This window comes from Macaca thibetana, chromosome 16 (assembly GCF_024542745.1).
Source record: "Macaca thibetana thibetana isolate TM-01 chromosome 16, ASM2454274v1, whole genome shotgun sequence".
Classification (NCBI taxonomy): Eukaryota; Metazoa; Chordata; class Mammalia; order Primates; family Cercopithecidae; genus Macaca; species Macaca thibetana.
In genome coordinates, this window is record NC_065593.1 from 50,753,537 (window position 1) to 50,768,340 (window position 14,804).

The 14,804-nt window shown below is 43.5% G+C and overlaps 3 protein-coding genes across 3 annotated transcripts in view; 2 read left to right on the forward strand and 1 right to left on the reverse strand.

Moving 5' to 3' along the window:
• The window catches only part of LOC126938621 (eukaryotic translation initiation factor 1), a 1,120,764-nt gene that overhangs the window by 792,595 nt on the left and 313,365 nt on the right, over positions 1-14,804 (forward strand). The window lies entirely within an intron of this gene.
• Positions 1-14,804, forward strand: part of CNP (2',3'-cyclic nucleotide 3' phosphodiesterase) — a 736,460-nt gene that overhangs the window by 120,163 nt on the left and 601,493 nt on the right. The gene's annotated exons all lie outside the window — the stretch shown is intronic.
• LOC126938507 (keratin, type I cuticular Ha3-II) lies at positions 6,657-12,995 on the reverse strand. The gene is made up of 7 exons (XM_050762789.1): positions 12,585-12,995; positions 11,070-11,152; positions 9,627-9,783; positions 8,553-8,714; positions 8,334-8,459; positions 7,937-8,157; positions 6,657-7,112 (listed from the first exon to the last, which is right to left on the reverse strand). The coding sequence occupies exons 1-7, from the start codon at positions 12,930-12,932 to the stop codon at positions 6,995-6,997; spliced, it is 1,215 nt and encodes a 404-aa protein (XP_050618746.1). The 5' UTR covers positions 12,933-12,995; the 3' UTR covers positions 6,657-6,994.

Below are 14,804 nucleotides of genomic sequence, written 5' to 3' on the forward strand. Positions count from 1 at the left end.
ATTCCTCCATAATACATGTTATATGTTACAACATGGATGAAACTTGAAACATGCTATGTAAATGAAGTCAGACAAAAAAACACATATTGTATGACTTCATTCATATAAAATGTCCAGAATAGGCAAATCTATAGAGACAGCAGTGATTTCCTGGGCCTGAATGGTTGCAGGGAACAGAGAGTGACTACTAATGGGTACAAGGTTTCTATTAGAGGTAATAAAATGTTTTAAAATGGTAGTATTAGTTGTAACTCTCATTATACTAAAAACCATTTGGTTTTATACTTTAGATCTATAAATTTTATAGTATATGAATTATATATATGATATATTAATTATATTTCAGCGAAGCTATTTTTTAAAAAAAGGAATTCAGAAGGAGAAAATGGAGTATAAAATATAAGTAATATTCAAACAATGTAATGGCTGAGAATTTTCCACAGGTATTGAAATACATGAATCAATCAAGAAACACATAAGTCCTAAGCAGGAAAACTAAACTAAAGCCATCCCCAGAAATAACGTAGTGAAACTACACAACACTAAAGGCAAAGAGATGATCTTAGAAACAGTCAAAGAGAGAAAAAATAGAAGAATTACCAACAGTGGAAATACAGATTAGCAACAGGCTTTTCAGCATCAACAACATAATCCAGAAGATAATGGTATAATATTTCCAACATGCTGAAGGAAAATAGCTGCCAACCTAGAATTTTATACAAACTAAACCATCACGTAAGAGTGACCACTAAGAAAAGATATTTTCAGAGAATAACAGAGAGGTTATCACTTACAGATTCTTAGTCTGCTGTGTGTTGCTACAACAGAATTCCACACACTGGGTAATTTATAAAGAAAGTAAACTGATTTCTCACAGTTCTAGAGACTGGGAAGACCAATATCAAGATGCTGGCATCTGATGGGGGCCTTCATGCTGCATTGTCCCATGGCAGAAGGTGTAAATGCAAGACAGCACGACAGCCAGAGAGCAAAAGGAGGCCAAACTCCTTTTATAACAAGCCCACTCTCATGATAACTACCCCCCTCCCATGATAAAATGACATTAATCCATTGATGAAGGCAGGGTTCTCATGGCCTAATCACCACTTAATGGTCTCACGTCTTAATACCAACACAATGGCAATTAAATTTGAACACAAGTTTTGGAGGGGTCATTCAAACCATAGCAAATGCTATAAAAACTATCAAAGAATGTATTTCAGAAAATAGAAAGTTAAAACCAGAAAGGAGGAATAAAGTCCAAGAAACACTGCAAACAAATAAACTGGTAACCATGTAGATAATTCTAAATAATAATAATAATGACCAAATTTTGGAGCATAAAAATAAGGTAAGATTGAATGTGGTGACTCACATCTATAATCCTAGCACTTTCAGAGGCCAAGATGAGAGAATCGCTTGAGCCTAGGAGTTCAAGACCAGTCTGAGCATCATAGAAAGACCCTCATCTCTTTAAAAAAAAAAAAAAATTAATTAGCTATGCATGGTGGCATGTGCCTATAGTTCCATTCCTTGGAAGACTGTGACAGGCAGATAGGTTGAGCCCAGGAAGTTAAAGCTGCAGTGAGCTATGGTCATGCCACTGCACTCCAGCCTGGGCAACAGATCAAGATCCTATCAAAATAAAAACTAAAATAAAAAATAAAATAAAAATAAAAAATAAAATAAACCGAGGTATAAAAAGTAAAATAAAGAACATAAATAAAAATTTCTGACAGGGCACAGTGGCTCACACCTGTAATCCCTACAGTTTGGGAGGCCAACACAGAGAATCCCTTGAACCCAGGAGTTCAAGATCAGCCTAAGCAACATAGGGAGACTTTGTCTCTACAAAAAAAAAAAGTAAAAAATTAGCCAGACATGGTGGCATGCACATGTGGTCCCAGCTGCTTTGGAGGCTGAGGCAGGAGGATCACTTGAGCCTGGGAGGTTAAGGCTGTAGTGGGTCATTGTATTAGTCCATTCTCACACTGCTATAAAGAAATACTTGAGACTAGGTAATTTACGAAGAAAAGAAGTTTAATTACCTCACAGTTCTGCAGGCGGTATAGGAAACATAGAGGCTTCGGCTTCTAGGGAGGCCTCAGGAAGCTTCCAATCATGGTGGAAGGCAAAGGTGCAGCAAGGTGTCTCACATGGTGGGAAAAGAAGCAGGGGAGCGGGGTAGGTGCTACACACCTTTAAACAACCAGATCTTTCGAGAACTCACTCACCATTGTGACGACAGTACCAAGGGGGATGGTATTAAATCATTTATGAGAAACTGCCCCCATGATTCAATCACCTCCCACCAGGCCCCACCTCCAACATTCGGAATTACAATTCAACATGAGACTTGGGCAAGGACAACATCCAAACTGTATCAGCTATGATTACACCACTGCACTCCGGCCTGGGTAACAGAGTCAGACCCTGTCTCTTAAAAAAAAAAAAAAAAAAAAAAAAAAAAAAAAAAAAACTTCCATGGACCTTGTTTTTATGCAAGAAGGAAGAGATTAAATTAGATAGTGTTAAATCAAGTGTGCACATTTAAAAATTAAGAACACTTATTAAAAGGGGGGAACAAAGAAAACAAGATCAATCCACAGGTGTCAGGAAGTGAGGAAACAATAAGCAAAGAAAAAAAATCATGCTTAATGGAAAAGACAAAGTAAGATTTTAAAAATAAGTCCAAGAAGTCAGTAATAAAATTACATGTAAATAGAGTAAATCCTATTTCTCCACATCAGACATAGAGTGCCCTGACCACCTTATCCAAAATTTCCATCTCCTAGTCCCTTTCCTATTTTTCCTCTCAGCACTTATTGCTTGACATGGTCATGCTTGTTTGCCTCTTTTTATTGTCTGTCTTCTTCCACTTGAAAATAAGCTTCTTAGAGCAGGTCTTTGCTTTGTTCACTGCTCTGCCCAACAGGCACCATCATAAGCACTCAATGATGGATTATATGTTGAATTGAATTAAATTTATAGAGAAGACACATGAATGACCAACAAAAATATTTTTAAATGTTTAATTTCACTAGAAATTTTTAAATTACAAAGTGAGACAAGCTAGCATTGTACCCACATTTCATCGGCAGCATTGCCTTGTCACACTAGATGGCCAATCGCAGGTCATCATCATGTCATGGTGAATTTTTCAGCCAGTGTATCTTGCCAAGTCAGTAAGCTGAGTAGTGCCAACTGAAAAATCACAAGATTCATAAAGTTGGAAAGGAGACCTTTATTTCTCATAAAAGGCTGCAGCCCCCAGGCTGGCCATCCTGCAAGTTGGGAAGCATAGCCTCTGGCAGAAGCCAAGAGTAAGCATTTTGAGGGAGGGAAATGTGAGAAAGGAATGTATGCTGAGTGAGGTGGCCAAATATACTATTTAATAAGCTACAGGAGGAGTCATGAATATTTATGAAAAGACAAATGTAGGCATGTGCAATTTAGCTTCATGCCTCTTCATGGGTCGCATGTTCACAAATGGTGGCATTAGCATGATCCAAGGATGGAGTTTTTGACCCTCTGATGTTGAAAGGTGAGGCAGAGGATGTGAAAACCCCCACTGCACATCCTTTGTAGACTGGCCAGACCACTCCATGGTTGGTGGTCTCTTATCAGGAAGGAATGCTGGTCGGTTGCTGTGTTGAAACCGCAAAAGGGAGGAGGAAGGAATCCAGTCACAGCTTCAGATGATGGGCTAAAGGTGATAAAGGAATGATTCATCTGTTTCTTATTTTCCAGAGCTGGTTTCTGCTTACTCCTTAGGAAAGGATTCAGGTTAAAGGTTAATAAGGAAGGGGCATACTGAGGCATGTCTGATCTCCCATCCTGTCATGGTCAGGGACTCTGTTTTTTTCTTTCTTTCCTTCTTTTTCCTTTTTTTTTTTTTTTTCTTATTATACTTTAAGTTCTGGAATATATGTGCAGAACGTGCAGGTTTGTTACATAGGTATACATGTGCCATGGTGGTTTGCTCCACCCATCAGCCCATCATCTACATTATTTCTCCTAATGCTATCCCTCCCCTAACCCCCCACCCCCCAACAGGCCCCAGTGTGTGATGTTCCCCTCCCTGTGTCCATGTGTTCTCATTGTTCAACTCCCACTTGCGAGTGAGAACATGCAGTGTTGGTTTTCTTTTCCTGTGTTAGTTGGCTGAGAATGACCAGCTTCATCCATGTCCCTGCAAAGACACGAATGCATCCTTTATGGCTGGTGGTATTCCATGGTGTATCTGTGCCACATTTTCTTTATCCAGTCTATCATTTTTGGGCATTTGGGTTGATTCCAAGTCTTTGCTATTGTGAACAGTGCTGCAATAAACATACATGTGACTCTGTTTTTAAGGTTTCTCTTTGGTACCCTCGGCCAAGACAGAGTCTGTTCAGTCAGTTGGGGGACTTAGGATTTTAGTTTTATTTCTCAGTAGTAACACTGACCCTTCCCAGATACTTCAGAAGAGCAGTTTGGCTTTGTCCTGAGAAAAAGTGATCTCCCTGACACTCCTTTCTCTTATCCTCCAAGGAAAGCACGATGGCAGAGATAAGAACTAAGGACTGTTTTCCCTAGACCCACGTTTCCCACTGACACAACTCCATCAAACATAGAGACAAGTTTTGCTTAATATTTTATACACTGAACACTAAGAACAAGGTGTATTTACTGTGTTGAGAACTTTGACCTCTCACTCACAAAACATGCAACAGGGTGTTTGGGAGGCACTGTTCCTGTGAAGGCAGCTGAGCGGTAACTATCAGTGGACAGTAATCCCAGAATGTGTGGAGAACTGCCGGGATAAAGTGAACAAGGGCGATTTGCATGAGGCCTGGAGGCGGCTCCGGGGAATGAACTCTCCCTGAGGAAAGAGAGGCTAGAGTCCACAAACTGGGTCTAAGACATTCTGAGCAGAGCATGGAGTATCACTCAGATGATCTTCCAAGGTCTCCTGCCTAAGCCGCAGCAACATCAACAACAAAGGAGTAGATATTAAATGAACTAGAATATGAGAGCGCAAGAATGTAAGACTGGCCAGGCACAGTGGCTCACACTTGTAATCCCAGCAATTTGGGAGGCCGAGGTAGGCAGATCGCTTCAGCCCAGGAGTTCAAGACCAGCGTGGATAACCCAGCTTGTCTCTACAAATAATACAAAAATTGGCCATGCGTGGTGGCGCATGCCTGTAGTCCCATGTACTCAAGAGGCTGAGGTGGGAGGATAGCCTGAGCCCGGGGAGTTCAAGGTTGCAGTGAGCCGTGATCATGCCACTGCACTCCAGCTGGGGTGACAAAGTGAGACTCTGTCTCAAAAAAAAAAAAATTTTTAAGAATTTTTTTTTTTTTTTTTTTTTTTTGAGACGGAGTCTCGCTGTGTCTCCCAGGCTGGAGTGCAGTGGCGTGATCTCGGCTCACTGCAAGCTCCGCCTCCCGGGTTCACGCCATTCTCCCGCCTCAGCCTCCCAAGTAGCTGAGACTACAGGCGCCCGCCACCACGCCCGGCTAGTTTTTTATATTTTTAGTAGAGACGGGGTTTCACCATGTTAGCCAGGATAGTCTCGATCTCCTGACCTCGTGATCCACCCGCCTCGGCCTCCCAAAGTGCTGGGATTACAGGCTTGAGCCACCGCGCCCGGCCAAATTTTAAGAATTTAAGACTGACATGTGATGATGGAACCAGCATCATCACAGCAGGGGAGATAGTATAAGCTTCATCTCAAGGAAAGAAGACATAACTAGCAGATTGGTTAATCTGGGGACAATCTGCAGACTGGGGGAGTGGCCTTGGCACAAACCACAACATGCACAGTGATGGGAACCATTAACCTTGGTTAGACATCAGTTAGGCACCAGTAGGAGCCAGGCATCAGTAAAGTGGTCACTGTTAGCATTTGCAGACACCTGACTTGTAATATCCTAATTTGACTCTAAATAACTTTGAGGGGGAGGGTCCCAAAATTCATATGTAGTTCCCATGGTTAAACAATTCAAGTGAGAAAAGAAACACTTTCAAAATAGGTTGGGTATTGCTCAAATATGGAAGATGGCAAGGTGGTGCTTTTTAGTATTGAGTTATTCAGTATTTCACAAAGGAGAGTTTCAAAGATGCTTTGAGCACTAATAGCATTGTGTCTCCCCAGGAGGATGTATAAACTCTGGGTGCTTGTTTGAAATCAGTTTTATCCTCTCATAGTCACACCTTACATGTAACTGACAAGCAGAAAGTGAACTCTGGGTTCAGTCCTGCCATTGATCCTTCCTCACTGTGAGGAAGAGAAAAAATTAGTAGCACAATTCCTGGTATTTGGTAGGTGTTCAATAAATATTAACTTCTGTCATCCTCTGGTAGGGACTTAAAAGAAAGAGTGGAACTGTCTAGAGATGCTATCCGTTGCATTTTACTGAGTAAGGTCCCATGAGAAATATGTTTATCATATTCAGATGAGGCCTCTTGTCCTAGTGATCCCACTTGTTTTATGCTGGCCTAAGTGGATGCTGGGACTCACTGTGCTTAATGAATGTTAATGAAGGTGATGAAGACCTTTTAGGAGATGATTAACCTATAAAGTCCACCTTCTGCTTTCAAGTGGCTTTATAAGAAGCACACAGAGAGTCAACACTTTGAAAATAATGAATACAAATGAGAATCATGTCTGCTTTGCAAGAGGAAAGTTTATTAGGCGATTTGGGGAACTGCAATAAAGGTAGAAGCAGCAGAGAGAACAAAACACCTCGTATGCCACTGTCACAGCTCCAACCTCTGACCATCAGAACCCAAACTGAGTACAGGAGAAGGGCTTGGGGTGAGGAGGATCAAGTGGGCCTAGGTTCAGAGTCAGACCCAAACGCTGAGCATTTGTTCTCCTTCCAGACCATAATTTGTGGTGATGCCTCGGGGTGGGGTCTGGTGGCTGATGGTTGTCGGAGATGTGGAACTGGCCCATCGATGGTAGTTCTGTCTTCATGCTATACTCCTGCTGGCCCCAGAGTATCTAGCACCCAAAGGTGTTGCAGGGCCCACAGCGGGAACGAGGACCACAAGCATTGGTGACACAGGATCCAATGGACTTTTCATATGCATTGGTGGTGGCGCAGGGGTTGGAGGGCAACCTGGGATGCAGAAGCATTATACTGTCAGCATGAGAAGGGTGATTCAAACAAGGGAGGCTCAACCCAAAGAGACATAGAAACAAGCAGAAATCGTTCTCTGATGTCCTAGGAAGCCATGCCTTGTTTGGATCACTTCTTCTACAGAGTTCTGATACAATGGCAGAAATGAGCAAAGAACATGTAAGGTGGAATGCCAGCCTTCCTTCTATGACCCTGGACACACAAGAAAGTCACTTCCTCCTTCTAAGCCTCAGCTTTCCCACCTGTAAGGTAGGACTGGTAGTACCAACCACACAGGATTATGAAAATTCCACAAGATTGTGTTCGTAAAAATATTATGTTCGCTGGCAATTGCCGCATTGATAGTGATTGATCATCATCCCTATTGACACTCAAATGCTCATCTATAAGATGGTGATAATGAGTCCCATTCTGCTGCCTCAGATGATTCTAACAAGAATTAATGAAATGGAGGATTTGAAAGTTCCATTTAAATCAGAAAAAGTGATCATTGTTACAGTTTTGTTTTCCTTTTTGTGGTGACAAGACAGTCTTGAAGATAGAAAGATTTATTTGCCCATCAGCATCCAAAAAATCTCTGCTGGAGGAAGCAGTCAAGTCCCATGTCTATCTTTTGTAAAAGAAAATATATTTAGCCCGGGTAATGTTAGCAATAAATATCCAATACTTCCCACAGCTGTAATATAAAACTCTGGCCTCTACAGACAGGTTGGCATCTGAAACTTTATCTTCAAAGTCCCTGTTTTATCCTACAGTAGAATAGTGACTGTGCCTTGCAGGGGTGCCGCCCACCAGGTACTCACTTGCAGTCCTCGCTCTCCAGGAGGCTCCGGTACGTGTTGATCTCACACTCTAGCCGGGCACGCACGTCCAGCAGCACCTGGTACTCCTGGTTCTGCCGCTCCAGGTCACAGCGGATCTCCGCCAGCTGCGACTCCACGTTGGTGATCAGGCTCTGCACCTGGGACAGCTGGGAGCTGTAGCGGGCCTCGCTCTCCGTCAGCGTGTTTTCCAGAGAGTTTCGCTGTGGTGGGGAAGATCAGGAATGTCAGAGAGCTGCTCCTTGTAGGGTTCCTCCATGGAGTTCCAAAAAACTCACAAGTTCCAAGGAGCTAAGGAGAGTGTGTGGCCCCAAGGATGTCCCCAGGACTCTGCCTCCCAACTTCCCATCATTCACCAGCAGGGCTGAACAATACACACCAGGTTGTGCTGGGCCTGCAGCTCAATCTCCAGGGCGTTGACTGTGCGTCTCAGTTCAATGATCTCCGCCTGGTAGGACTGCAGCTGCTCTGCGCTGGATACCACCTGCTTGTTCAGCTCCTCGGTCTGAAACACCCAAGTGGGGAAAGGATCAGACCCTGCCTCCGGGGCCGTAGGGTGGGCCTCAGTTCCTGAGTGGCCACGTGCTTAGATCCCCACCTGCGTGGCGAACCATTGCTCCACTTCCCTGCGGTTGGTTTCCACCAGGGCCTCATACTGACTCCTGGTCTCGTTCAGGACCTGGTTCAGGTCCACAGCAGGGGCAGCATCCACCTCCACATTGAGGCGGTCTCCAAGCTGGCAGCGCAAGGTGTTGACCTCCTAATGGAGAAAAGGGAAGAAATAAACCCACAGAAAGAAGTCTATCAATAACCTCTTTGAGGCAGTTCAATATAATGGGAAGAGGATTGCATTGCAACTTAGGAAACATGAGTTGAAGCCCAGCTGCCACCTCTGGAGATTCTGGCCTCTTCTCTGAATCCCTTCCCTCATCTGTATGATGAGGCTGCTTCATTAAATGATTGCTAATATTTCTACCCAATCCAAGATTCTATCATTTCTTTTTTATTTCCCCTTTGCTCAGTGATAAGACTGGCATGATAATTGGCTTACAATTGTTGCTACTTAAATATAGAGAAACCAGGTTTCGTTCCTCCTATTTATTTCATGGGATACTACTAGAGTATGACACATGTTTTCATCATGAAAACATCTAATGTTTGAGACATGCATCTGATTTCCTGTATTGCATTCAGCCATGAGATCTGAGTCAACCATTATTTGAGTTATTTCATTTCTTCTGTTTTTCCCATCGCTCAGTTCATCCATCCATCCATTCATCCATCCATCCATTCATCCAGCTTGAGTTCTAGTTATCTAGATGAAACAGAGTATAAGAATATTTTCTATCTCCTTCCAGTCTCGGTCTTTAACACGGCACTTCTTCAGAAGCTAATAGATAGCATCAAACAGTAGACAGTAGTTTAAAGATATTTGTGTGATCTTTCCACCATACATGTCTGGGTCCCAAGGGGAAATAGGTCAGCTTACCACACTCCTTTATGTAAAAAAGGGAAGCTGTCACTCATTCCCCAACAAGTCCCAAAGTATGTTTTGAGCAACCAGCAAAATGTTGTTAGGTCTAGGGTGCTTAGCAAATCAAGACCTACCTTATCCTATTCAGGGGGATCACAGAGCTCTCAGTATTGGGATATTGGGGGCTAGGACTCTTACCTGCTCATGGTTCTGCTTGAGGGACAGCAGTTCCTCCTTCAGGGACTCCACCTGGGCCTCCAGGTCAGACCTGCACAGGGTCAGCTCATCCAGAATCCTGCGCAGACTGTTGATGTCAGACTCCACCAGCTGCCTCAGGGACAGCTCCGTCTGGTACCTGCACACACAGCCAGAGGTCAAAAGAGGTCAAAAAAAAAAAAAAGTCTTTGTTTCCTAGGCTTTACTTGGCTGACTTAGTCAATTTTATTATATTTTGAAATATTTTGAATTTTAAAAATATTAAGGGAGAAAATACTCCTGTACTGAGTGAGAAGGCCTATTTTGTCACTGAGACACACATAAAAGGTATTGGTGGGATGCCTGTGGATAGTTTAGTCTAACATGAACTGCATTTGTTCTAAAAATCTTGTTTACAAGTTGCTGTCAACTAAGCCCTGCTGTTTTTGCCATCTCAAGTGAATCAGCGCCCTTCGTAAGCCTGCTCCAGGTTGTCCTGCCATCCTTTCCAGCCTTGCCAAGAAACAATTTAGTGTTGTGGAAGAAACACTGAATTCAGAGTCAGTTAGAGCCAGTCTTGTCATTGAATGACTGTAGATAGATACTTTAATCTCTCTGAGCCTTGATTTCCTCAACTGTAAAATGAAGACAAAACTAACACCTCACAGGGTTGGACTGAAGATGATATAGGTAAAATTATATTGTAAACTGTAAGATTCCAGGAAAATGCAAAGGATTCTCATGATTGTAATAATGGTCATACCTAAAAGTATTGATTGATTCTCTGAAAGGAAATGGATTTTGCCTCCTGTTTTTGTGGTTTAATAACTTCTTTTTGGTGGGTTGACAGTGACTAACGTATACAAAGAGATCAATGTGAAAATCACTTTTAAACTTAGTCCAGACATTGGGTTGAAAAGGAGGAAGAACGGATGTTGTCTTGCAATCAAACTTAAAGCACAGGGCTGCGCACAGTGGCTCATGCCTGTAATCCCAGCACTTTGGGATGCTGAGGTGGGTGGATCACTTGAGGTCAGGAGTTCAAGACCAGTCTGGCTAACATGGTAAAACCCCGTCTCCACTAAAAATACAAAAATTGGCTGGGCCTGGTGGCACATGCCTGTAATCCCAGCTACTAGGAAGGCTGAGGCAGGAGAATCGCATGAACCCGGGATGCGGAGGTTGCAGTGAGCCAAGATCGCATCACTGCACTCCAGCCTGGATGAGAGAGGAAGACTCCATCTCAAAAAAAAAAAAACCTTAAAACACAGAATCTGAGCACCTATTGAAGAGGCTTTGACATTTAACCTAATCCTAACCCAATACAAGAATCCTCCCAATATCATCCAGAAATTTCTGCTTCCACCCTTCCAGGATAGGGAGCTCATCACTTTGCAATTCAGCCTGTCCATTATGAGACCGCTGTGATGGTTAGGAAAATCTTACTTGGTTCTGAAGTCATCTGCAGCCAGCTTGGCATTGTCGATCTGCACCACCAGCCTGGCATTCTCAGACTTGCTGCACAGGATCTGGGGATAGGATTAATCATGAAATGGGTTATACCAAGAAATGCCTTGTGCCTTAAAGTGAAATGCTATTTTCTTTCAGCCACATTCCTCCCAAATAGCTTTGAGTCCTTCCAGATTTTCAGCTCTGGGATAAAAGGAGGATTTGATCATAAAACTGACCATTTCAAAACCAGGACAACCAATGTGAATTTATCATGAATTCTATTCTTATCTGCTTCTGACTTCCTGCAATAATTGAGGTTACTGGGCATCCAAGGGTCACCCAAGGGTTGGGTGACCAATCATCCCAGTTTACTCAGGACTGAGGGTTTCCTGGGATGCTAAAATGGGAAAAGTCCCAGGCAAGCCAGAACAAGTTGGTTATCCCACACACATACCAACTTTGTTCCACCTGCTGACTTCTCTCCACTCTCCCCTCATATTGCCCTTGTTCATGCGTTGGCAAAAAGCTTCTTGCTCTACCCAGAATGCCCTCACCCACTAGCAGGACCCCTTGTGTAACCCACATACTTAATCGATAACACTTCTTATGACCTTTGTGTGATCATTTTGTTTCCACATCTATCTGCCCTGTTAGACTGTGAGCTCCTGAAGGAAAGAGACCATTTTACTCAGTATATTATCCCCCATCCCAGCACTGTGCCTAATACTCTCCAACTCTGGGTAAATAAATGAATGATATTCAAATAGCACAACCCTTTCCTGGCATCTGCTTTTCCAGATCTACAGAACAGTGGACAGTCAATTCCCTCCAAGAATCAAGGGCTTGTACAATTGGATATAAACTCCCACTCATCCTTCAAACCCTACTCAGATATTGCCTCTTCTGGGATCCCTCCCTAACCTACACCAGGTATCCAGTCCCAATTCTCTGTGGACTCTTTACTTATATCCACTTCTCCTCCAGAATGGATGGACCCATATTGTCATCTGTATACATGGCTGCTCTAGAGGATGGTCCATATGTCTGTAGATACTGCTGGAGTCAACGACTCTCTTGTGTTGCCATAAACGCTATCTTTTGCTGAAGCTTTGAAAGGCTTTAAATATTTGGAGATTTACTTAGGAAATTCTTAGCATAGAAAATAAATCAGGTGCATACTTTTTAAAAATGCTATAATGCTCTGAAAACAAAACCAGGATATCATAATCAAACCAAAAAATCAGATATTCCAGTTTGGAGTAAGAAGTCATATAAGATTGTTATGACTGATTTTGGTCTAATGCTTCACTCTAACACCAGCCTGCATCCTTCCCTTGTGGTTCTACAACAGATTTTCTAAGACTACTTGATGTCATACCTAAGCCAGTGAATCCATGTCTTTACCATTCTCAGCATTACTGTGAACAGACTTAGATCCATTCACAGGTTAGTATGTTAAATATAGATAAGTAGTTCATTAAGCTGGCAGTGTGGGGCCCACCTCCTCACCTTCTGCTGAAGCTCCTCAATGGTCTTGAAGTAGGACTGGTAGCTGGGGCACAGCAAGGGCTCCTGCTGCTGGGACCGCTCCCGGATGAGGTTCTCCAGCTCCGCGTTGTCCCGCTCCAGCTGACGCACCTTCTCCAGGTAGCTGGCCAGACGGTCGTTCAGGAACTGCATGGTCTCCTTCTCGCTGCCATTGAAGGAGCCCTCGCAGAACCAGTTGCAGTTGCTCACATTGGCAGGGATGTTGCAGGCCCCGGGTAGGGTGCGTCCATGGCAGCTGGGGGGCACGCAGGGCCGGGAGGAGCAGCTGGTGCGGCAGCTCAGGCTGGGCAGGCAGAAGTTGTAGGGCATGGTGCAGGGAGGAAGTAGAGCTCTGGAAGTCAGTTTCAAAACCTGATTCCTTTTCCCTGGGATAAGCCCTGGTCCTCTCCAGGGCTTTATATTCTGTCAGCAGTGGGTGTGGCAACCGTGTCAAGCATTCCCCCTTTTTACCTCCTTTGCTGATTTTTCCATTTGTTATTTAGCCAATTCACCTGAGTCCTATACCTCATAAAATGTTTTACTCTGGCTTCTTGCTAAGTCAGGACTCCTCACAAAACATGCTGATTGGTTAAGTAAGAGCTTCATGGTTTGGCTTCAAAGTGACCAACCTTGCCCACAGCAGCGCTCATCCATGGGACGTTGAGCTAGAGTGACAGCTGGGCCCTGTCCCCAGAGTAGGGGGCACGTCAGTGCCTCTTTCTCCTAAATGAGGAAAGGCTTGTGTCTCATCCAGTTCGTACTCAATTAAGACTCTGTGAGAAACGCCATGTGAGGAAACCCATCTAGAAACTAGACTATGTGATAGGGAATCCTGGAAGCCGACCTCAGAAAGGACTTATAAGGCCATTGGCTCAGGATCCCTTTGCAGTTCCATCCAGGCAGATGGAGGCAACTCTACCCTCTTCTTATGGGGCTGCAGGAAGCCACCCACCTCTGTTTCTACTAGTATTCAGTGTTCACAAGAACATTAAGAAAACTAAAATTTTGGGAGCACCTACTCTGCATGAAGCACTGTGCTGCATGCCCGTGCACAGTGTGACTCTGTCACTGGTGATTGGTCCTGCTTGCTGAGTCTCCACTGTGCACCAGGCACTGTGCCAGACACCTCATATGCACCAGCTCCTTCAGTCCTCTCAAAATGCTGCAAGGGTTTGTAGATAAGGACACCAAGCCTCTGAGAGGTCTCCCAAGGTCACAGAGCTCCTACGTGATGGAGCCCGGATTCAAAACAGATGTCTGTAATTCTAATGTCCACACTCTTTCATATTACGTGTCTCTCTCTTCCAATCTTTTCAGTACTGAGATGCAATAATGCAGAAATACAGATTGAGCTCCACTGAATTCAATCAGTGCTGACAATATCCTAAATTAGAATGGGCCACAAAATAACAAGCCTGTTTTTTACTTATTAAAGAACCAAAAGTCACTTCTATGCTGACGGAAGGAAGTTTACTAAGTGAAAATGCATTGTACCCACTAGAAGCTTGAAAAAAAAAAAAAAAAAAGGAAACCCTTGGTTAATCTGATGGAGAAATATCCAAGCCTAGTTCTCCAAAGTATATGGCCCTGCAAAGCCACCACTATGTCATGTGTGTGAAGTGGCATTTTATGACCATTGACACATTTTGGCAAGCAGATGCTCTGCTCTCATGCGTTCCAGATGGAGGTAGGAAATATGAGGATTTTATGTTTAATCTATCAGTGCTCAAATTCTGGAAGATACTACTCCAAGTTGTTCCTTTTGGAAGCTACATATTAAGTCTTGCCATACAAGAATTCTTTTCCTACAGGAGATCTGCCATTTCTCAGATCACCCTTCCTTCAAACTTGCCCTCACAGCCTGGGACACATTCTTTTGGTTATCCTCATTGAAGGCCAGTCTTCATCTTCTAAGGGTGTGTTTATTTTTGGAACAGCCAGATGTCATTTGAAACCACACCTAGTGCGTAGGGTGAATAACCAAGCTGCATAGCATCTTTAATGGGTCAGAAACACGTTGTGACTGCAAAATAATAATGTGCATTTTCTTGGGTGACTCTGGAAGTCATTTCCAAGGAGAAGCTTCAAATATGCTTAGGACAGCAGCTTTGGGGCAAACATGTGGTCTTCCAGGGTGAATGCATTGAAGGTACTGATATCTTCCTCTACAATCACAATCCACAACTTTCTGCCCCTCCTGCC